The sequence below is a fragment of the Myotis yumanensis genome, unplaced genomic scaffold (genome assembly GCF_028538775.1).
Source record: "Myotis yumanensis isolate MYYU_CA2020_CCGP unplaced genomic scaffold, mMyoYum1.0.hap1 SCAF_1, whole genome shotgun sequence".
Lineage (NCBI taxonomy): Eukaryota > Metazoa > Chordata > Mammalia > Chiroptera > Vespertilionidae > Myotis > Myotis yumanensis.
This window is the reverse complement of record NW_027223752.1, coordinates 213,787,584-213,811,659: the sequence shown is the minus strand read 5'-3', so window position 1 is coordinate 213,811,659 and position 24,076 is coordinate 213,787,584. Positions and strand designations below refer to the sequence as shown.

The 24,076-nt window shown below is 37.7% G+C and overlaps 1 protein-coding gene across 7 annotated transcripts in view; it reads right to left on the bottom strand.

Moving 5' to 3' along the window:
- Positions 1 to 24,076, bottom strand: part of ATP8A1 (ATPase phospholipid transporting 8A1) — a 205,900-nt gene that overhangs the window by 143,888 nt on the left and 37,936 nt on the right. For 4 of the 7 annotated variants that reach the window (XM_070397382.1, XM_070397375.1, XM_070397339.1 and 1 more), the window contains exons 5-7: positions 23,725 to 23,770; positions 11,047 to 11,087; positions 1,888 to 1,961 (exon numbers count right to left, since the gene is read on the bottom strand). In XM_070397382.1, the coding sequence (XP_070253483.1) occupies positions 1,888 to 1,961; positions 11,047 to 11,087; positions 23,725 to 23,770 (161 nt within the window). Of the gene's footprint in view, positions 1 to 1,887; positions 1,962 to 5,027; positions 5,102 to 11,046; positions 11,088 to 23,724; positions 23,771 to 24,076 lie in introns of all 7 variants that reach the window. The other 3 variants (XM_070397348.1, XM_070397357.1, XM_070397388.1) reach the window with 2 other exon arrangements.

Here is a 24,076-nt window from a genome sequence, read left to right as displayed (position 1 = left end):
CCACCCAATTTGGCCCGATTGCTCTTTGACCTGACCTAGAAGATCCTCCTGGGTGAAGTTTGGTGTTCACTGACTGGCGGGAGGGCAGGTTCTCCAGCTTTTTTTTTCACAAGCACCATGTTCTGAACCACCTATATCCTGCCCCTTCACGTACTAACTTTCCTGGTGTAATAATTATAGACAGGTGAGTTTGCTGTCCAAATGTATAAGCTGATTCTCAAATATAAGGTAAAGCATTCTGAAGTTAATCAGTCTTATTAGCACTCGATTATATAAGCCTAATTAGCGAACATCACATAAGGAAATATAAAGGCAATCTCTAATGAGCATGTGTATTCAAAGTTGGGAAGAAATAAATTTTATCAGTTACAATCACCTGGAATTTTCTAATCAACTTCTAATGTGTGTATGTGCAAAACAGACTATTCTGAGTTTCAAAAATGGGCATGTAGCTTAGTTTTGTGTCCTGAAGATTTGTGAAAATTATTAAACCATATGGTTATAAAATATTTTACAGATTGACTTTAAAATAACTTTGCATGTTCTCATGTTCTTCAATTTACTCTATGGGCTTTTTTATAATCCCATAAAAGCTGATACTTTCCCCCAACTGAAAAAATTTTCAATATTTATTTTTCATTCTATCAATTATTCAAAGTTGTTTTTTTTTTTATTACTGTCACAATAATAATGTGGCTCTGGCAATTGCTCTCAATTTGTAATTTACTTATGTATATATTTGGAACAGAAATGGTTTATGAAATTATAAACCACATCTTCTGAAAATATATAAGCATGATGACAAACATATGCTAAATGAACAATGCTGATTCTAGATTTCGGCAGTAAAAAAGGCATTAAAAAGTTTTACCTTACAGATCCAACACTATTCTCACATTAAAATGAGAATAACGTTCTAATTCTATTTATGTACTTTTTTTTCTAAAAAGCAACTTTTCTAGGACTTTACATGGCTAGGAGATTAGAAAGTTAAATGGCTGATTTCCACTTGAAATGGGGCAAATTAAATATGCATCCAATTCAGAACATATTAATCCCTTAAGACAGCTGTTACTGAAGCGGTTCTTAACAGTGCTACGAAAAGGCAGCAAGATATATCAGAGAAGAAATCATGCTAGACAATAAAAACCTCAGCAAAGTGTGATGACATCCAACACACAGACTACAGTCAGAGAAGCAAAGCAGGCTTTTTGATTAGCAAGTGGAAAAATGAAACAAGATGCATATCACAATCAAGACACCAGCAGACAGCTGAAATTTACCACAGTAACGTGCACTTTCTCACTAGTCACAAATGGAATAAAAATTGATCCCGCAGCATGCGGTACAGAATGTACAGCAGTGAGCTTTGTGCAGGGAGTCCTCCATAAACCCTATCCAAGTCCAAATAACAGCCATGTGTGCTGAAGGGATTCTCTAGAACTTACAGAAAGTTTCAGGTGTAAGACAAACGTTTACGATCTTAAACATTTCTCAATAACTTTGTTTCATGTAAAGGTTAACATTTTCCAAAATAACATCCTGGAGAGGCATTGAATTAAGCCTTAGTATTTAGGCATGTTGTTAAAAAAATGAATATATATGAAAGATGCACAGGAAATGAAAATCTAGCTTTATTGGCATGCCTCATGGGCTCCTATTGATAACAATAGGAGCTGAATCTGCCTACTTAAGGGATGAACATCAGCCGACATTGCTTTCAACAAGGCCTTTAAAACATCTGTGAAATGTCCATCACCAACAAGTAGAAAAAAGTCTGTGTTTTATAGGAGGAGACACAGAACTCAACCATCTCTGGGTGTAACTGTTCTCTGGTGTAGGGTGAGGATCCGCATGCACACATCCTGTAGGACTCAGCGCTCTAACCTTGAGGACAGGCTGATGAGATCTGCTGGGAGATGTTCCCCATTGGTCACTTTCACTATTTCCCCTACTGCCACCTACAGGTCCCAGTTTAAAATAATTAAAATGGAGAAAATAAAAATAACAGAGAAAACAAACAAACAAATGGACAAAGGAGACAGAAAGTTTGAAATTATTATAGAAAATAACACATGTTAATAAAATGTCTAATGCCAATTTTTTCAAAACTTATTTTGATCAGGTCTAAAGGTACAAGAAAACATGGACTACTTAAGGATTATTTATTTGCTTTTAAGCTCAATTTTTAATTTTTAATGTGAAAATTTCTGATTATTAAACATTTAATCATAAATATATCATATCCAATAAAAAGATATTTCTATACATAGAGCTACTTTATCTGAAAGATTTTCCTTTCTCTAATTCCCCACTCTCATGCCAATCTACTCTGTGCTCACTCCTAGCCTAGAAGAAAGGAAATGATGTGGAAATTACTTTTTAGGAAACTACTTTTGAAAAACAGAGTATACTATACTAGATCTTCTATATATACACTAAAAAAAAAAACTTTAAAATTTTCTGATTCCAAACATTTTCAAAGTTATTACATAAATATCTTATCAACTTTAATGCAGAACTGCAAAGACATGGATTTTAGGATGTAAGAAGGCATAATTGCAGCCTTTTGAGTTATTTAATAATTAATGAAGTGTGGGTAATGCATTATTTTGGAGGGTAATCCTTTGAACCTGGGAGAAAAATCTCAAAAGTATGAAGGAGACATGCCCAGAACCTGTTTGAATTTAAATTAATAGTCTGAACTATTTTACTCTATTTTAAACTTTCTAAACTCATGCATCTATTTGTTATATGATAAAATTTCAGTTTCTTTATTTCAAAATGAAAATCAATGAAACTACTTTCAAACATGCTCATGCTTTAATTTCAAACTACCTCAAAGAAGATATATTACTAGTAATTAATAATTTAAAAATATTTAGAAATTAAATTATGAACTGTTGTTTATTGCTAGTGCAGGGGAAAATCACCATGTACTTATTTTGATAGCAGACAGTATGGCATAATGAAGATATTAGACTAGGAATTAAGTAGTGTAACAGTGATCTTGTCATTAGCTAAAGCTAAATGGCTAAAAACAAGATAAAGCCAAAATTCCTCTTTCTGCTAAATGATGACAAAACTTCACCTACTTTTTAACTCTAATGTAGGTTCAAAAGAGCCAAGTAATTAAAAAACCCTTTTGAAAAAAAGAACAAAAAAACAGACAGGTGATATTTTGTCACTTGGACAGAAATATCAGGTAATCTTTTTAAAAGTACTAATTTTTGGAGGAAGTTAATCACTGTGGATGCTATATTAAGATATAGGGAACTATTTTGATTTGCCAATATTGATAGCCACCAGTAAATGTTTTTAATGTTTAGAAAATAAAATGCTCTGAAGTTTAAGAAATTCAAGTACAGAGCATTATGGGAACTTCCGGGATTAGACAGGGGCAGATGAAAAATATTTTGACATTTTTTAACTTAGAGCTAAGTATAAAGCCAGGGCAGTATAGTCAGTTATCTTCATATTTTTGAGCATACAAAATTTAAACATTGTAATTAATAATTCAGCATATATTATTGTCTCTATGATAATGTCTCTATGATAAGTTTAATCAGGAAAACATCAATACATAAATTGATGAAATGTTTTACTATCACTTTGAACTTAATTATATAAACACGACATTCAGATGGTCAGTCATCTATTACATTTCTCAAACTTTTATTTGGCATATCATTCTGTAGGTCAGACATGCCGAAAGCTTACTGAAATGCTATCAATTTAAATAAAAAGGACAATTGAGGAATATGAGAGTTTGATTAAGTAATTCATCTTCCTCAGTTAAAAAGATATGAAATTAAGGCCTGAGCGATTAAGTGTTTTGTTCAAAATCACCAAGCCAAGAAACTTGGCTTTCTCCCTCCTAAGCAGAGCTCTCTTTAATACCTGAGGCCCTACAGTACCTGAGACAAAGGCAATAGACTCCCCGTTAAACTCACTCCCACACTGCCATGTGTGGACCATTCCCTCTACTTCAGTTTTAGAAACCTACCCTAATTAAACAATAAGTAAACTATAAACAGAAAGGTTGATTTAAAAACCTCATAATTTCAAAACCTATAAAGAAATGGCACAGAGCTCCCAATTAAAAATTATGAAAATATACTTCAACTACTTATAGACTTACTTCTATAAATATCTGGATAAGTCTTACTTGCTCATTTAAATTTCACTAATTTGTCATATATCCAACCACTTTCAATAATGACCTGATTAAACAGATTTTGAAAAAAGGACACTGTCCATATTTATATGTGGATTTTACAAATAAAACTGTCCAAGGAAATGATGATAAACAACCTCTAAAAGATTAAAAACATTATTTTCTTATTCTATGTTAGGACTAGTTTTATAGTTTTTAAACCTAAAACCATTTGAAAGTCACATTCTTTAAAGGGTAACAGTGCCATATATTCTGAATACTAATTCATGACTATCTTAAATATGAGTGAAACAAAAATCATCTAAATTCAGCAATGGAAAGAATTTTTAGAAAAGGATCAAAACACTGTATTTTTTCTTGGAAGAGTATGGCATTTCAAAAGATATGATGACAAAAAAAGAAATCATCCATTTTCTTGTACCAATGCACCATAAAGATCAAGTAACTTTGGAGAGATATACAAATGCATCATAAAGGAATTCGTCATGAACAAGGATGGCAAGATAAAATCAGTACAACCCGATCCATGTATTATATAAAATAAATGACAGGAAATCAGACAAGAGTTAGCAGTCCACATTAAAAGGATCTGGACATACCCAGAGGAAGAGGAGACTCTTAGCCATAATTTTAAGTTCTGAATTATAAAGTAAGGTGCCTATCATTTATTTTATACAGCAAACATGAAAGAGTCACTTAAGTCCAATCAAATTTGTAATGCTTAATTCAGAATCATTAGAGAGGTTTAAAATTCTTCGTTTATTCCTTATTTCCTTGGAGAAATCACAAGGTCAATGCAGGGTAGAGAAACCATCCTCTACACTGTTTGAGCATCAGTAGGTATCTCTACCTTGATGAGAGAAGTACAGTGTCAGCAGGTATATACTCTTTGCCTTTTATTATAACTATATCTCCAACATTTACCTGAAAGAAAACTGGGAATTGGTTAATTTATCTGCATTGAAAGATAGATACAAACATACAACCCATTGTATTTAAACATAAAATACAGTAAAAATAGTTACTGGCAAACAAGAACCACTTATCTCCAAAATGGCAAAAAATTATCTACCAGTGAGGCCAAGGATGGGGAATTCCTTAAAAAAAGGAATGCCATATCTTTATCAGGTATATACCATCTGAATACAATAAATCTATCCATTTTATCAATTTAATTGACATCTCAACTTCTCATATTCTGTCACTATGACATAAAAATATAAAGGAGGAATTTACCAAATGAAACCTTTACCATGTTTAAGGAAATCTCAATACATCTAGAAAAGCTATCAGATTACGTATTACGGATATATTACATGTATATTATAAATATATATTACACATATAATCATTATTCCTTATGATGACCTTATGAAATAGTATTAGTTACAATTTCCAATTTAGGGAGGAAGAAAATGGGTCTTAGGTTCTAAGTTATTTGCCCAAAATCACAGTGAGATGAAGAGCTTAGACTGAAATCTACATCCGACTGCCTACAAAGCCTTATTGTGCACAACTAAATATAGTGAAACTATCACTGTATTTTAAATTTTAATCTCTTTCTCATTTTACTACTGTTAGCATTTTTGTGAGTACGGACTGAAGACAAATTAAAGATATACTACGTCAGACACTGTTAGAAGTAATTTAAGTGATAGGCTTGTCACAGAGCTTCTGGCAAACAATACAACTCCAACTCCATTACACTGATGACTACTCCCGTTAGAGCATGAAAGTTGACCTCTCTTTGTAGCCAAATGAACCTAAAAATAAATTTTAATTTTTAATCAAGAGAAGAAAATCTTTTTTATTACTATAGCCCCCCCTTTTTTAGTTAAAGCCTTTTTGTTCTTTCCCCTCCCTACTTTTCCTTGAACCTGAAATAACACTTTACTACAGAAAAGGAGAGAATGGTATTCTCAGGGGAATAACAAATGAGAAATTGTTGCAGGGACAGCCCACTCTGGCTACTTTATGTTCTGGGGGAGGAACAGGTCAGGAAAGTTGTGTGCTGGTTATTCAGGTAGGGAAGCTCTGGATGCTTTGATCAAAAGAGATGTATTAGAGCCAGACCGGCATGGCTCAGTGGTTGAGCATAGATCTATGAACCAGGAGTTCGCAGTTCAATTCCTGGTCAGGGCACTGGGTTGTGGGCTCAATCCCCAGTGTGGGGCGTGCAGAAGGCAGCCGATCAATGATTCTCTCTCATCATTGATGTTTCTATCTTATTCTCTCTCTCCCTTTCTCCCTAAAACCAACAAAAATATATTAAAAACACACACACAAGAGATGTATTAGAGTTGATAGCAAATCATCTGAAATCAACAAATTGCCAGGGACCTTGAAATCCAAAACCCCTCCCTAAGAAAAAGGGAAAACTGGGAAAATAAAAATCAGCTAGTATAGGTGTAAAGTGGTCCCTAAAGTAATGTGTGGTAGTAATACACCGATAGCGCCAACTGAAAGCAAGTTAAAGAAATGTAAGTTCTCTGTGCCAAGGCACTTAGATAGAATGCTACCCAGGTTAGCACTTAATTGTTCTGTAATTGCTATCTGTGGGCTCACGTTCACTCTCCAATTGGACTACATTCTTAAAAAATCAGGATCACATTTATGTTAAGAGTCTAACAGACTTAAGAAAATTTATAATTGCACTGCTTTCCTACACTTGTATTCATTGCAAGACAACGAAAGGCTTGTGGGTATTACACTGAAGACGAAAAGAAAATATTAGCACCTTATATGGCATATTGTAGTTACCTCAGTGGCCCAGGAAAAACAAGGGCTCGCTGAGTGCTAAGGCAGCTCTCAGGAAAGCAGGGAACGGCCTTCCTCCTAAGGGTGCCTAGGGTTTAGATCACTTTCTCGAACACAAGCAAGAGCCTCTTTTTCTTTTTGGGTTCTGAGCTCCTAATGTGGCATTCCCCCTCCCAGCCTGGTGTGTGCATAAGAGGAACAGGCAGAGGAGAAGGTCAAGATGCCCAAAATTCTTTGACCACAAGTTCTCATTGGGGGAATATCATGACAAAGCAGTTTTAATCCCCCAAACACGGCAGTTACAAAAATATGTAGGGCTTTAGGCCAGAACCTTGAGCCTTTTCAAGTCACTGACATGAGTATCACAATGGAGGATTATGTAAAAGTGTAACCTTATCAAACTAAAATAGACTGTTTTAAAATCTGTCCTTGTCTAATTGTTGGCTTCAGCATATTTGTTTCTACTAGGGAATTTTGGAGATATAAATTCTGAATCCAAAGTAATACATTTTGTGGTGGAAACTTCATGCATTAAAGCAGCTTTATAGAGTGACTTGCACACATGCCTACCGCCGACCACACGGTGCTTCTCTACAAAGCCAGAAGGATGAGTTTGACCCTAAGATTCCACCTGTAACTGTGAACAGTCTCAACTGCAGACTGGTCTTTGAAGAACTGGTCTTTGTGGTAAAGACAATGAAGATGGCTGTTCACATTTCAAGAGTGGCGATGCAATGCCTTGAATAGGGCTTTGTAATTGCAATACTCAAAGAAAAACCAAGATACTGACAACTTAACTTTGAGAAAAGGCTTTAGGCCAGTAACTGGGGAGATGACTGTTAATATTTGAGAGCTGAAGTCTGCCCATCTATAAATGACTGGGATGTGTGCTGGACAAATTTGTAGGTCCTTTGAGAACCATTAAAAAGCAACCACAGTAGCCACACCTTTAGAACGTCAGAGGAAAGCAAGAACCCTGAATTAAAGCCCATTTGCACTAAGGTCTATTACATTACCTTGGCATGGGAATCTGACTCTCGGGTTTGGTTTATTGATTTTATTTTTAATTGCACAAAATATGACATAAGGTAAAGAAAAGACTTGCCCCACAATCTGGCGAACCCAACAAGCAAGCCTGCTTTCATGCCTGTCCACTTAGTGTTCTATAAACCACTTTTACAAAGTCAGCCTCTTTGTGTACATATATCGCTCTGTTCTTTTCATCTATGATTATATTTTATGACACAGAAACCCTCACTTCTTGCTTGCTGCTGTGAGCTCACTACTTGGCACACTCAATAAATATCTGTTGAATGAATGGTATAAAATTTTTTATAGTATTTGAGATGATAGCTTTTACTTGTCATAAAATATACCAGAGTGCAGGATGTCATATACTTTGTTTATAAAGTTCCCTATTGTTGGGTATCCACATATTCTAATTTTTCACTATTATAAATAACGCTACAATAAACATTTTTACACATATATAAGTTATCCCTTACTTTGTGATTATTTTCTTGGGATAAATTCTCAGAATCCTTTTTTTATGACTCTCAATATGAAGAGCCAAACTGTTCATCCACAATAACATGTGAATGAAATACTTCATAAAATTAAAAATTATGAAGTACATGAGTTTGTTTTTATTTATTGGATAGCAAATGAGACTTCAATATTGTTTAAATTTGCAACTTTTATTATTAGGTTGAATATTACACTGAGTCAGGTTGTACTTCTTACTTATTGTCAACTTTTATTTCCTATTTATATAACAACTAGAGACCCAGAGCATGAAATTCATGCACTGGGCATGGGGGGAGGCTCAGGCCCAAGCCAGCAGTCAGACAACCCTCTCACAATTCAGGATCCCTTGCTTCTTACCACCCTCCTGGTGGCTCCTTACTGCTTGGCTTGCTGCTCCTTAGCACTTCTGCGGAGGCGGGAGAGGCTCCCACCACTGCCTCTGCGCTCCCCAGCTGTGAGCCCAGCTTCTGGCTGAGTGGCTCTCCCCCTGTAGGAGCACACTGACCACCAGGGGGCAGCTCCTGCATTGAGCATCTGCCCACTGCGCATCACAGTGACTGGTCGTTCTGGTCATTCCACTGTAATGGTCGCTTAGGCTTTTATTATATAGACTAGAGGCCTGGTGCATGAAATTCATGCACGGGGGGGGGGCGGGGGGGGGGGGAGGCGGGGAGAAATCCCTCAGTCCAGCATGCACCCTCTCCAATCTGGGACCCCTCAGGGGATGTCTCACTGCTGGCTCTACTCTATTTATCAATGTCTATTTTTGCAACATATCTACATGATTTTAATAATTTTTGCTTTCCATTTTATAATTAGTCCTTCCACACTCTTCTTCATTTTTCCAAAATATTTTTTCTATTTTCTCAATTGTTTACTTTTTGAAATTAAGATGAAAAACTTAGTCAGCTCTTTAGGAAGAGAACAATTTCTCTGGGATTATATTACATGAATAGTTTGAAACAACTGCTATTTTTAGCTTTTCTAGGAATATGACAAATTTGTACATTTATGTGAATCTTAAATACCTAAAATTTTGATGTTTTCTTTACGAAAGTCATATGTATTTTAAGTTTATTTGTAAGTATCTCACATGCCATTGGGAATGAGAACTTTTTCCCCACTATATTTTCAATCTTGTTATTGTCAACAAAAGAATGCTGTTAGTTTTTTGAAAACTTATCGAGAATTCATCATTGAACCAACTTTTACTAATTCTAATTAATTAAGTATCTACTTCTAATTATTGAGTAAACATCAGTTCATTTTGGCTAGATGACTTTTGGCAACACTCTAAGTTCTACCCCCGCTCTGCATCTCAAAGTGGGATGTGAAGTATGGCACAGATCTCCAAGAGAATTGGAAATGCTATCATTATGGGTAATTTTGGGCTGGTAATTTAATTTTTTCCTATAAAAAATTGATTAAGTAAGAGTTTCAATAATCCAGGTAGATTAGCACAATCTTGAAATGATTATTAGAAAAATAAGATATTTTAACAGGTTAATGTTAAGACTGAAGTAGTAGATGGTTATCTCCTACTTGACAACTATTTCTTTTCTGAATAAGCACTCTAAATGAGAAGGTAAGAAACTGATCTATCAATTTGTTAGGACATGCATTTATGTTAACTACACTATATGAAGGAAATATATTTATAATAAAATTCAATTTATCATACTTGATAATATCCTATCTGTCTTCTCTCTAAACTGTTAAGATCCACAAATGCCAGACAAAAGCATAAAAGGCACTCTTTTGAAACAGTATTTTGAACTTTTGGTGGCTTTTTTTAATATTGCTTTTCTGAAAAAGAGTGACTATTGCAGAAATAAGAAAAGCACAATCAAGGTATTTTCCTCTTTGTTACTTTTATGTTCGACCAAAGCGAGAGTGGTAAGTTTCCAAATACCTAGCAAGGGAGAGGCCAATCCCTATTTTAGCCACAGATTTAATAACAAAAATGCAATTAATTCAGAGGGAATCCTGTTCTGGGCAGGGATATGAGGTAACTGAACATCACAAGGAAGAATCAGGGGCATGGCCTTTAGCCTAGGACACACTGACGTACCAATACACTGGCTGTGGGTCACATCTCTGCTGCCCTGGCAACCTCAGACCCAAGTCCCCTTGAGAGAGTGGCCTCAACTCCAAAAGTCTCCTACCAAGTGCGAAGGCTATTCATCTGTGGGCGACTAGAGGTTAAATGTTCTTCTAGAGCTAAGGGAGAACTAACAACAATTGCTTACCTTTTAAAATTGAGGTCTGAATAGCATATGAACACTTGGACAACACTTGCTAAATTATGCCTTAACTCACTAATGACCATATTAGAGGTCTTGTGAGTAAATTAATCATAAAAGAAATAAAAAGGTTTAAATATTACTTTTCAAGAAAATAGTCTTTCTAGCACATGGCAGAAATAGTAAATGAATGTGACTAACTGAAGACTCCATGTATGCTTACAACATCAATTATCAGACAGCTTTCACATCAGTGGAATTCTTGACATTTGTATATATTAGACATAAATTACATCTACTATTACGCATTTCTCCTGGAACAAAGTAAGAATCAATGCATACCTTTTCCCAGTGTACAATTTCCCAGGCACCATTTCTCAACACTGGAAAGAAAAAAAAAAGTCACATTTTAAAGAACAGTTTTACTACTAATCAAAACCTATTTCTGATGAAATGCCTGTTTTAAATAAATAGCTTCAAATAAATTAACCAGGAGCCATTTTGACAGGTTTAAAATTATGACAGCAAGGAAATGTAAAATAATATAAAGAATTAGAAACAACCAATGTACATTTTAGAGCCCACAATAACCATTACTAATAGAGGGGAATATCACTGGTGTTGCTGAGGGCTTTCTCCAGCATCTAGAGCAGTGGTTCTCAACCTTCTGGCCCTTTAAATACAGTTCCTCATGTTGTGACCCAACCATAAAATTATTTTCGTTGCTACCTCATAACTGTAATGTTGCTACTGTTCTGAATCGTAATGTAAATATCTGATATGCAGGATGGTCTTAGGCGACCCCTGTGAAAGGGTTGTTCAACCGCCAAAGGGGTCGCGACCCACAGGTTGAGAACCGCTGATCTAGAGTAATTACAGTGCTTGGCTGGAGAAAGCCACAAAAATGACGTGGGAAAGTGCCTGACACGCTTAAAGCTTGTCAGAAGCCATAACAGCAGATACATACGTATTTAATGGTCACCGCCCTATCACCGTGTTCATGGCTTCCTGCTGCTCTATACCCAACCTGGCTCCCTTCTTTAGGGTACCTGTCACCTGACTCAAGTCTGTGAGATCTTCTTTTGTTAATGGAGGTGTGACTTGTGATGAAATGTACAGATCTTCAGAGTTTTGTTCAATGAGCTTTGAAAACTAAACACCCGTGAATCCACTACTCGGGACAAGAAACAGAACTCCAGAAAGATCGCTCCTGCCCCTTTACAATCCCCCCTTCCATCCCCAGAGGCAACTATAGTCACTGAAGATAGTCTTGTATCTCATACACACTAAATCACACAATATGCATGCATTTTCGTATGAGCTTTCAATCAACATATCTGAGATTCTGTTTAATAGATGTTTCTTTCCCCCTTTAAACTAACAGGGCACTATGGTGGGTAGATTTCCAGACTCTGTATTTACTCCACTGATCAATTTGCATATCTTCACACCAATACACACCATCTTGATTACTGTAATTTATGGTAAGTCTTCAAAGAGGTAGTATAAGTCTTCCCACTTTGTTTTTTTCAATATTGTTTTGGATATTTAAGTTCTTTGCATTTCCATATAAATTATAGAACCAAATAGTCAATTCTTAAAAAACACACAAAACCTCTCAGGATTTTGATTTGGGGCTCAAGTCTTTTAACTCATGGATAAGCTGTATCTTTGATTTTATTTCCACCTTCATTAATTTCTCTCAAATATGTTTTTGTAGTTTTCAGTGTAGGGGTCTTTCATTAGATTTATTTCCTGATATTTGATAAGTTTTTTCTTATATTGTAAACGATATTTTTTATTCAATTTTTCAACTGGTCACTGATAGTATATAGAAGTGCATTGAAACTTTCGTACATTGACCTTGTCATCCCAAAACTTTGTTAAATTCACTTATTAGTTCTAGTGGGGTTTCTTTTTTATTGTTTTGTTGTTCTTTTTGTGGCAATACTTGCTAAGCAACTTAATTTATGTTTAACAATGCTGTATTATGATTTTTGACAGTTTTATTATGCTCTTAATGCCTGTTCACCATTCATCTCTTTATTTTTAAACTTTTTTTGCTACTATGGGAAAAAAAACTTTGAAAATTGAGAATAATTTTTACTACTAAAAATATCCTGTTGGTTTCATGACCTTAGCATTTCAAATTCTGCCAAAATTTTTTTGATCTCCGCTATCACCAACACCAGCACCCCTATTTTAAGCAACCGTCATCTCTCAACTGGAGGTCTGCATTAGCCACACCACTAGTTTCCTGCATTTATTCTTAATCTCTTTCAAACTTAGTTTCTCTTATAATGACTATATATAATGATTTTACATATGAGTAATAATTATGTATTATGATGTATCCATATGTATCCATGTATGTGTAACCATATGTCCTTACACACAAACATACATAAAAATATTATTCACCTCGTGCTCAAAACTCTTCTTCAACTGGCTCCTGTTGGCTCTTACAATAAGTTCAAACATCAACAAGGCCTTAGATGAAGCAGGTCCTGCCTACTCTCCATCACCACCTCCTACCACTCCCTCTGCCCTCTCCCAAGCTCATGCTCTTTCCTGTTTAAAGTCCTTTGCACCTGTTTCAATGACTGGAGCACTCTTTCTTTTCCTCCTCACCTAGATAACGTCTACGTATTTTCCAGATTTCAGCGTTAACACCACTTTATCAGGGGAAAATTTTTGGACACCCACTTCTTCACCATTACCCCCAAGTATAAATGAACTTCCTGCACTTTTTTTTTTCCAGAGAACTTACCAGTTTTATTATACATTTAGTTGAGAGAGCATTAATATAAGGACTCTCTCCAACCTCAGACTGTAAGATGCTCAGTAAATACTTGCTGGATGACAAGCTGGATCCACTGATGTTCTTATGTGTTCAGGACCACATCAAGCTATCATAACAGTCACATGGATTTACTAAAGACACAACCCTGCTCCCTGCTAAATCTAAGATTAAAAACAACATTTACATGATGTTTTAAAAACCCAGCTAAATAGGAAAAGCCTTTTGCAGTCCCTCAGAAAGTTAAGCACAAGGTTAACATATACTCCAAAAATTCAATTCCTAAGTATTTATCCAAGAGAACTGAAAACATATGTTTGCACAAAAACTTGTACAGAAATGTTTAGTGTAGTGGTACTTATAAACCAAAAGGTGGAAAAAACCCAACTAATGAACAAATAAACAAAATGTGGTATAGCTATACAATGGAATATTATTCAGCCATAAGAAGGAATAAAGTGCTGACACACACAACATGAATGAAGTTTAAAGTTATACTAAGTGAAAGAAGTCAGACACAAAAAGGACACACCTGTATGATTCCATTTATAAAAAATGTCCAGAATGCACAAATCCATAGAGACAGAATGCAGGTTAGTGGGTGTCAAGGACTCGTGGAAGGGGGATGGGGATTGACTGCTTACATGTATTGGGTTTCTTTTTGTTGTTGATGAAAATATTCTGGAATTAGATAGTGGTCATGGGCACATAAGCTTGTGAGTACACTAAAAACAACGGTATACTTGAAAATAATAAATCTTATGATATGTGATTACAATAAAAAGCAGCTACATAAAATGATGTCGAGTCAGCCCTCGAGACAAGGGTTTGTAAAAAATAAAAAAATAAAAATAAAATAAAAAATAAAATGATGTTGATGAACTATTTAAACATTTGCTTAAAATAGACTTGTCAGTTTTATAAGTTACTGAAATAATTCCAGTGTGAACATTTGGAAATGGTTACGTAACCATCAGATGCACTAGCATGAGTGTCCTCTGATGTCAGCTCAGGGCCACCCCTTCCAGCTCTGTAATCTAAACTGGCCCTCCCTGCAATACTGCCACTTTGCAGGTCACATCCAAAAATATCCCTGAACCACTCTACTGGGCTCCATGAACAGACAGAAGTGTCACAACAGGCTTTCCCAATGCAGCAGACCACGCTCCACTAAGAAGGGGGGAAACCAGTGGCACTTTCATGGAACCACCGAAAACAATCCTCTAAACCTGCCTCACTTCCCCATCTTCCGGGGCTGCTCATTTACTCTCAATCTTCCATCATTTCTTTCTGCACATTCGAGCCTCTACCTCCTTCCCCTAACTACAGACACTTACTACTCAACATCTGGTGCAGGGACCTGCGGCATTTGTATCGCCTGGAGGCTTCCTGGACCTGAGGGCATATTTCTTCCCATCCCACCATCTCTTGTTCTTGAAATACAAACCCCCAAACACAGAAAAAAAGAGAGAAGTGCATAGCTTGTTCAAACTTGAGGCTAATGCCATCTTAGGATGCAGAGAATAATACAGATCTGGTGAAGTTAAAAATCAGCTCACAACATATAACGGCTTTCTGTACAAATCCAGGCTTGAGTACTGGCCAAAGACAAAAGCCAATCACATAATTCACAGTTGTATTTACTCCGGAACTGGTGCCTAAACATCCAACTGTAGAACAATGAAAATAAACTGTGTCCCGTCTATTATGCTGGTGAACGGAAATAGCAGCCTGGTTATTTTTAATCACTGACCTCCTCTGGCCCAGCTCAACCCGGTTAAGAGGAAGTGTTACAGGACAGCGAGAAGGTAGGAAAATTTCAGGGCAGGAGAAATAGGGAAACTGAGACAAGAAAATTAAATAAGGCCAAGTGGTTTGGATAGTTTGCAGCTGGCTTGTAAATAACAAGCCATTATCTTCCCTGACCAAGGACACATGAGAACACATGTCTCTCCAAAGGCAGCAGAGAGGAGGGAGGAAGGGGAAGGAAGAGTGCAGTCTTATCTCATCCCACAGAAAAGCCAGCGGTCTCGGGGCTTGGCTGGTGCTTCTCACAATTCTGGGGATGCCACAGCAAAGTTGCAGGGGCGGGAAGGCTTGAAAATCTGTACCAAGATATTTGGCAGAGGAAGTTTAAAATCTATAGGCAGAAAAGTATACATAAGGCAGAGAAACCCCCCACTCCACTCACTCTTTGGATTAGCCAAGAGAGCCCATCAGCGCATTATGCCAGATGATAGATTTGCTTGCCTTGCTTCTTTAATAAATCTGCATGTTTTACTGTCTTAATAAATAACTTTAATAAATTGGCTTCATTGTTTGGGGTGGGAGGGAGAAATAGAATAGTGGGGACTAGCTATTAGTTATAAGAAATATTAATCATGCTCTGTGAACTGAGATTGTTTTGTTCTGATTAAAGAAGGCACATCTGACCAGGCTGGGAACTGTACACTCCGAGACTTGGGAGTTAACCTTGAAATGTGGCCCATTCCCCTTATCCAAGAACTGCCTGTCATCATGGAAAGGTGAACATCCTTGTTGCCTGGGAGATGTAACCACCCAGAGCGCCTACTCTTTGCAACCCCCCGCCCAAATTGCCTGTAATCTTTGTCCTTCTACCCAATATAAGCAGATGGCCTAAGTGGGGGAGGGGTGGTGGTGGTGGAGCAGATTTTTGTGGGAATGGTTCTCTCCCATGTTGCCAACAATATTGGAAAACAAAACGCTCATATACAATTCAACCTTGTCTCTGCTTAATTGCTCAAGTAGTGACAGGAGCCCAACCCATTCACTGTCCGGTTTCATTATCACAACACAGTCATCTGGAGTCACTCATTTGAATTCATTCACACAAGCATGACGAGAACTGAAGTGGGGACAGCCCTCTCCCTCTGACTCAGGGGGAGTCCAATAACACCTCTCTGGTGTCTGTGAGAGGTGCCTGCAACAGAAGCAAGTAATGATGCAAGCGGGGTCCCTTGCTGAGCGTTTAGCTTTCTAGGGCCAAAAGTATACTGACTTTATGTCTCCAGAGTGTAAGAGTTCAAGAAGGTGAGCCCTGGAGGAGATGATTAGTGACACCTGGTGAAGGAGAGCGAGAGCAAGCTGTGCAAGAACCATCAGAACGGCCTGTCTTATGGTATTTTAACAGTACATGATTTTAAATGCAAACCTCCGCCACCTTCCCACAGCCCCAGCCAAATGCACCTGCTATAGTTTCCACACATCTAATTAGTCTGGCAGTATGCAAAGGAGAGCTCAGACTCTAAACAAATACCTCAAATATAACCTGTTTTTACTTTAGCAGGATACTACTTAACAGCTTTGCCATCATGGGTTTCTTTTGAAATGAAAACATTCTGTTGGAGTTGGTTGGGAATTCCCTAACCAAAGGCTCTGCAGAAACTGGCTGTCTCTCAGGACTCAGTCAAACATGCAAAAGTAGAGGCGCTCACTTAGAGTCTAAGGCCCGCTGTGGGGCAATCAAAACGGTCTACCACCGGGGCCACTGCTAAAGGTCACTGGGATGCCGCTCCTGGCCAAGCAAGCCACTTCTTGAAGTGGGTTACAAGAGGCAAGATATCTTCAAGGACAATGGCACTACCAGGGTCACAGAGGACAGAGAAAACACAGAAAAGGTAGAGTGGTTGAGTCCTATCTGGGAGTAAGTCCTGAAGGGGAACTTGAGTGCATCAAGAAGAGTGCAGCTGAGACTACAGTTTTGGGTAAAGACGGAAAACCAGCATGTCCATGTTAAAGCATCAGCTCATGCACCACGTAGACCCTTACGTCCAAAGGCCATTTTAAGGCAAAGGCCTCACTGAGGCACAACTGACTTTGCACTCAAGTCTCCTGCATAAACTTGCCCGTAAAGGTCAAAGTGAGCATGGACCTGCTTGGAGTCGAAAGACACAAAAGACAAAGGGAACGTTCCAAATTCCCTTCTCGTCCACATTCGACATACAGGTATTCCGTTAGTTGACGCTACTTCTATCGATTCACTTACAAACCTTTCAGCAGTGTTCCTCGCCAAGCGAGGCCGACACAGACTGTAGGGGTGAGTCCCAGCAAGTTGATGGAGAAGCGGTGAGCTGATGTGATCAGAGCACAAAGTGAGCAATCCCGCTTTCTTAAGATGTTCTCTCTCAATCCTGCTCACAGCATCAAGAATCGCTCACCCTTTCCTTTATTTAACTGAGAAATTTCTTGAAAGAAAAACCTCCTTCCTCGGCCTCCCCAGTCACCCATTCCCCCACACCCCGCATCGGGCTTCAGTTTTCATAGCAGCACGTTGGTCTCCAGTTAGGAACTGGAACTCCAGCGATGAAATGTCACTTCTGAAATGCTGAATCTAGTGAGAGTCGTGCTCCTGGTCCTGTTTCAATTCAGCAGCATTTGGCCACATCCAACTGGATCTACCCACTGTGTATTTCCCTTTGGCTTCTCATCATCACTGTGCTAGTCCCCCTCCCTAATTACATAGTTTTCACATTCTTCTTTCAAAAGAACAAGTGGGAACCTAGCCATACCTTCAGTAGTTCTCTCCAAATTCTCCACCTGGTTTTCAAAAGCCTTGCCCATGACTCCTTGGCATATATCTGAAGCTCTGGCCAAAACCGAATACTAGTATTTGCTCTTCCCCAAATATCGCTTATGCCTTCTCACTTCCTTCTGGATCACCCACTGCTACCACCCCGACAGCTTTGCTTACTGAAATCCCACTTGTCCTTCAAGAACCTCGCAAATGATTTTTCTGAACCCCCACTTCTCTCATCTGGCCCTTATTCGTTTCCCTATCTTGCATTCAATATATGAGTGAGCATCTTACTAGTATCTTCCCTACCAGATCACAATATCCCATAGGGCAAAAACCAAGACTGGTTTCTGTCTGCATTTCCTGCACTGGGTCTTACACAAGGTAGCTGTTCAGTAAAGACTTAATGAAGTGAAATAATGAATGTCCTAACACATGTTTTCCTTCTCTCACTTTAACTGTCTTTAAATTTCCTCAATGGGGTTTGCTCCTCTGTGTGCAATTTTTATTTATAGGACAAATGAAAAACAATTTGGAGTTATATTTTCCCAGAGATAAATACCTCCTCTCTATCCACAGCTATTGTGGAAAATATCTAACCAGTTCAACTGAAATAATCCTAAGATCTCTGTAATAATTTGAAAATCTTAATCTTACAGGTGTCTGAAATTATTTAGGCCGTATATGTGCTCAGTTTTTAAGCCCAATTTTTAACATCATGGAAACAAATACTTTTTAAGAACTATTCACAATTAAGTTGATGTACATATGGCAGAGTGTTTGTTCAGGACCACTGGATAAATAGATGTGGAGATACCTCCGGGGAGGCAAAAAGGCACTCGCTTTTTCCAGAAGCCGGGAAGTGCTGCTATTTTAAGGCCCTTTGAGTAATACCCTGGCTCCTTTGTACAACACTGGACTGCCCAGGAACCAGACCGATTCAGCCCTGTTAGTAGGTCATTTCAGGCTTACAACCTAAAACATACTCAACCCACACCAACCAACACCTTTCTCACTAAGGACATTAATGGTGAATTGGTTTCCAGTGGGAGATAAGCACCCATGTGCCCTGCGGGGAAGTAGCCTTATTAGTGGCCATCAGCCACCACCAACTTAATTCCACTTGTGAAAAGACTGGAAAGAGGTGGAAAGGAGACCCATTATTTTTTGCTATGTGCTTAGTTAAAAAGAATTTCATGTTGTCTTTTCCCCAATTAAAATGAAACAGAAAAGTTGCTTTATTAAATAAAGACCTATTCTATTCTAATGCCTAACGTCAAACTATAACAAGGTGTTAATCTAATTGTAGGAAGGATGGCCCTCATTTAACCACAGCATCTGAGCAGGTGGTCCATGTGCTGTCAGGTGTCACAGCCGTAGCTCTCACGCATTCTCACCTGCAGAATGCATGCACACTATCCTTCAGGGAGTATACCCAAACCTAGTGTTTTACAGAAGCAAATCTATTCCATCAGGAGGCATTTTTAATTCTCCCAAATATCTTTCTTCCCCTGTACCTGAACCCCATCCTTTCCCAGGCTTCCTTATTGTCATTGCATGTGAAACTGTCGTTCCACCTGAAATACTGGCATGCTAGCCAGAGCAGCATTTCATGAAAAACAGAAACACATTTTTAAAATTTAAAAAGAGAACGAGCTCAACCACAATAAATTCATATGGGATTGGCTTCAATTTACATGTTACATGAATCATTAGGAATTTATTATTTACAAATTCCTGCAGAGCAAAATTTGGCAGAAAACCCAGTTTAGGGAAAACCATGAGAGACTGCCTCAGTGTGTGTTAGACACACGGAAGAGGGTATGTCAGAGACTGTGAGTTCAAATATCGAGGGAAGAAGTCAGAGAAATGAAGGTGGGTTTAGATGCAAGGAGACCTGGGGCATTCTGAATATGGCAGTGCTCTGGTCTCTGGATAACAGAATGGATGAGCGGACACAGTAAGGTGTCCACAGGAGGTGAAGCAGGTGAAATGATGATGTAATGACTTCAACAGAGAGGGTGAGGAGATGACTAGAACTTCTGCCACGTTAGTATTTTATCAGTGCCTGAGAAGTAGTGTTATGGAAATACATCATGCTCACACCTCAGATCATGAAATTTCAAGAAGGCTCCTCTCATGCCTAGTTTCTTCCTTCTCAAGCATCTGTAGGGAGAATGGTTCATTCACCAGTTCATTTGCTATGCAAACACATACACCACCTGCTAAGAACATGCCCCTTCATGGCAAACACCAAGATGAGTAGAAAGGTAGACTTGCCTTCTGCAGTGCTGCCACCTGGTACAGCTACAGTAGCACACAACCAAAGGACAGGAGCAAAGAAAGGTGGTCACAAATCATGGGGAGGAGTGGACCACACAACTCAAGACTCACTCATATTCCCCGGACTTCTGAGCATCAATGTTCTCTGCCCTCCCTCAACAGCTATGTGCTCAGAGAACAACATAAAATTTTGAATTTTCTAGCTCAATGAACCATGTATCTAACCAACTATAAAACTCTTTGTTAATAAAGATCTGGAGAAGAAATGGCTTGTTTTCAAAAGCGTTGATAATAGGCTAAAATGTAAAGTTTATAAAGTCCTGAGTTGAGTACAAAATATGCTCCCTGACTGAGTGCACTGATTGGTGAAAATGAGGCATCAGACCTGTACTAGGCTACAGTTAAGTGATTAGCAATGTTGGAAATCAATTAGGAGTTTATATTTCTGAAGTTGTTAGGGAATGACAGAAAAAAGTCACTCTAGTGCCTCAATGCAAAATAAGGAGAGAAAATATTGATTTCTCTAAGAACAGAGAAGGATTACTATTGGAATCTGAAGGAAAGGTATCTTCTTACACATTACACGGTCTTGGTAAACATTTAGAAATTGAAACTTTAAGCTCAATACTTCAAATATTTGTCAAAAATTAATTATCTGTCAAAAATACTCCCTTCCCACTCCTACACCCACTACTGACTCAATTCGGCAAAGCAAATTCAATTTCATTCTGGTCTAATGACAACAGATGGCTTTCATATTAAGCAATTTGAGTTATGTGATAGCAAACAGTGTCCTCTACAAGCATTTCTCTTATCTCCTATCAACCTCAAAAAAAAAAAAAAAAAAAAGATAACCGGTACTTAAATTAGACAAAGCAGGGAGAAAAAAAGGAAAGATCCCTTAGAAAACAATGTCAAGTATCAAGTATCCCATAGTGTCTTATAGTATATGGGATTACCAAGTATTTCGCTAAAATGGTGTTTATAGCTGTTAAGCCCAAATATTTTATTCTTGACATGAGTTTTATATACACTTATGTTAGAAGCCTTCCCTCTCACCTATTCCTTTTTTTTCTAAATCCTCACCCAAGGATATTTTTTTTATTGATTTTAAAGAGAGAGAGAGAGAGAGAGAGAGAGAGAGAGATATTAGTTGCCTCCAGTATATGCCCCAACCAGGGACTGAACCTGAAACCTTTTGGGGTACAGGATGACCCTCCAACAGACTGAGCCACCGGGCCAGGGCTCACTTGCTTACTCTTCATTTTTAGCTATAAGAAATTGATCATGTTAATCCAGGGTGATCTGATAAACCAAGAATGATAAACAAGAAAGAATATTTTCTCTGAAGAATAGAAAAAAGGGAGTATTTTTGGAAGTATGTAATTACCTAGAAAATCATAGATCATTTCAGTTCAAGGTGTGGTGCCTAAAATAATCATACCCATGACAGCTACTCTTTGACTGTACAATGACTTCTTGGGCCAATGCTTGGAAAGAAATAACTGCCCATCCTCAATGATCAGAACTCTCTGTTGCGAGATCCAGTGTATATTGAAAAAATAATTTCATATTATTAGTTTAAAATCTGTTACTGAACATTCTGAGCAACATGGCAACAAATGCAAAAAGTGCATGTTGCCAAAAATACTAGTACCTGAAACAGTTGAGTTTTTCCCTTTGAATTCCTGTGGCTTTCACTATCCCCACCTTCCTGGAGTAACTTTTTCCCAAGACTTCTAAAAGCCTCCTACTCCAATGTGTTCTGCTCCCCATCTTTCATCTGCATGTTCATCCTGTCGATTTTTTGTCTGTAAACCTTCAACAGCTAGTCAGTATGCATAAGGACATTTGGAATCCCCTGGCTTGGCATTCAAGGCCCTATCAAAATTGACCCTGGCCTACATTTTCATCTTGTTAGCTTCCCTTTGAGATGCCTCTCCGTCTTCACCTGATACTGTAATGATGGTTCAACAAAGCAATCCAACAGCCTCCTTCATCTCTGTTCAGGATAACCTCTCCTCCTGTTTTCCCACTCAACCCACTCATAATGTTTCCCCCATGTCCTCTGCTCATCCAATGTTTCCCCCAAATTTAAGATGTAGCTCAAGTTAACCCATAAGTTTCTCCTTTAATTATATAGCAGTTGACATAGAAACCATTATTTGCCACAAAAATTTAGAGAGACATATTGAGATCATGTAATCCATCCAAGTCCTTCATTTTGCACACAAAATCATCTTTTACTAGTACTTTGTGCTTTTATAAAATTCCCATCTTATATTTTTTTCTTATGTCCTATAGGAAATAACAGAACATAAATATTTTTTTAACTTGTTAGGTGACACTTAAATAAATGTGACTTCATCAAATGTATCAAAAACCAGCAAATAAATGTGACTTCAAAAACCCTTTGGTGGAAGGTGGTAAGAAGACAAGCAGGGCATTTTGACAGCGTCCCATGAAAATCACAGCAATATAAAAATACTGTTTTTAATTACCAGCTCATTTTGGCAGACATGTCTGATCTTCAACACATCAGGGGGCTTCAGAGAGAGAGGAGACTCTTGGATGGGACAAGCCCCTGGATGGAACTCTATGTTTTGCATGTTCCTGAGTATTTCTTAAAAATCTGACAACAGTCTATTTGCTTCTGTTGAAGGTCATTTTGCTTTGGACTGCATCAAAACAAGACCCACACAACAGAAGAGCCATGCCAAAATGTCATGCACTTCCAAGTAGCTGGCCTGGATTTAATAACTTTATTTCTGGAGCACATATTGTTTCCATGTATAGTATAACCAAAGTGCTCCCAATATGCCTTTTGCCCAAGCAATATAAAATCGTATTATTTCCTATAAATCTTCTATAATAATAAAAGCATAATATGCTAATTAGACCGGATGTCCTTCCGAATGACCTTCCGGACAAAGCTGCGGCGGGCGGGGGCCCAGGCAGAGGCGGCTGCCACAGCAGGGGCCAAGCCCCTTGCACAAATTTTGTGCATCGGGCCTCTAGTTTCTAAATAATTATAGAATAATTGTTTTATATAATAATATCTTTTCCAGAATAATATCTCTAAGTCACAAACAAAATAAAGACTTTTTGCAGCATTTAATACTGTCAAAACCACTGCAGATTTTATGGGCAGTACTTCCGACACATTGCTATGAGGTAATTAAATATAGTAAAGATGTTACCTTTCAAAAGTATTACCACTGTAAGTCATCTATTGCAAATTTAAGTGTCATGCTAATAAATGCTACACAGTAAGAATCTACCCTGGAACAAAAACGTAAGAGATGCACAGTGTTTTCAATTGAGTTACATTTAACTGATGTGATTATTTATATTAGTATGAGTGTATTTGACAGATGTAATAAATAAATTGTAAAATTCCTACCTTGTGTCTGTTTCTTGTTCACAGCATTATCAGCTTTATGTCGTTTCTAAAGTTTAAAAGCAAGAATAAAAACTGTGAAAAAATGAGCAAGATAAATAAAACAAAATAGCACCTACAACAAGAGATTTCTTTAACTTATTTTCATACTCATATCAATGTCATAAATATGCTGCGGGTGTGATGATGGGAAGAACCAGAGCGTAATCAGGAATTTTAAAACTGAAAGCAATCCACAGTCCTTTCCCAGGAGTCCAGGTGTATGGTCCTCGGAAGATCTGACATTAGCGTGCAGGTAAGATTCAAATGTTAACGTACTAGAAGAGTTTGCGCTGAAAGGCTGACTTAGTCATTT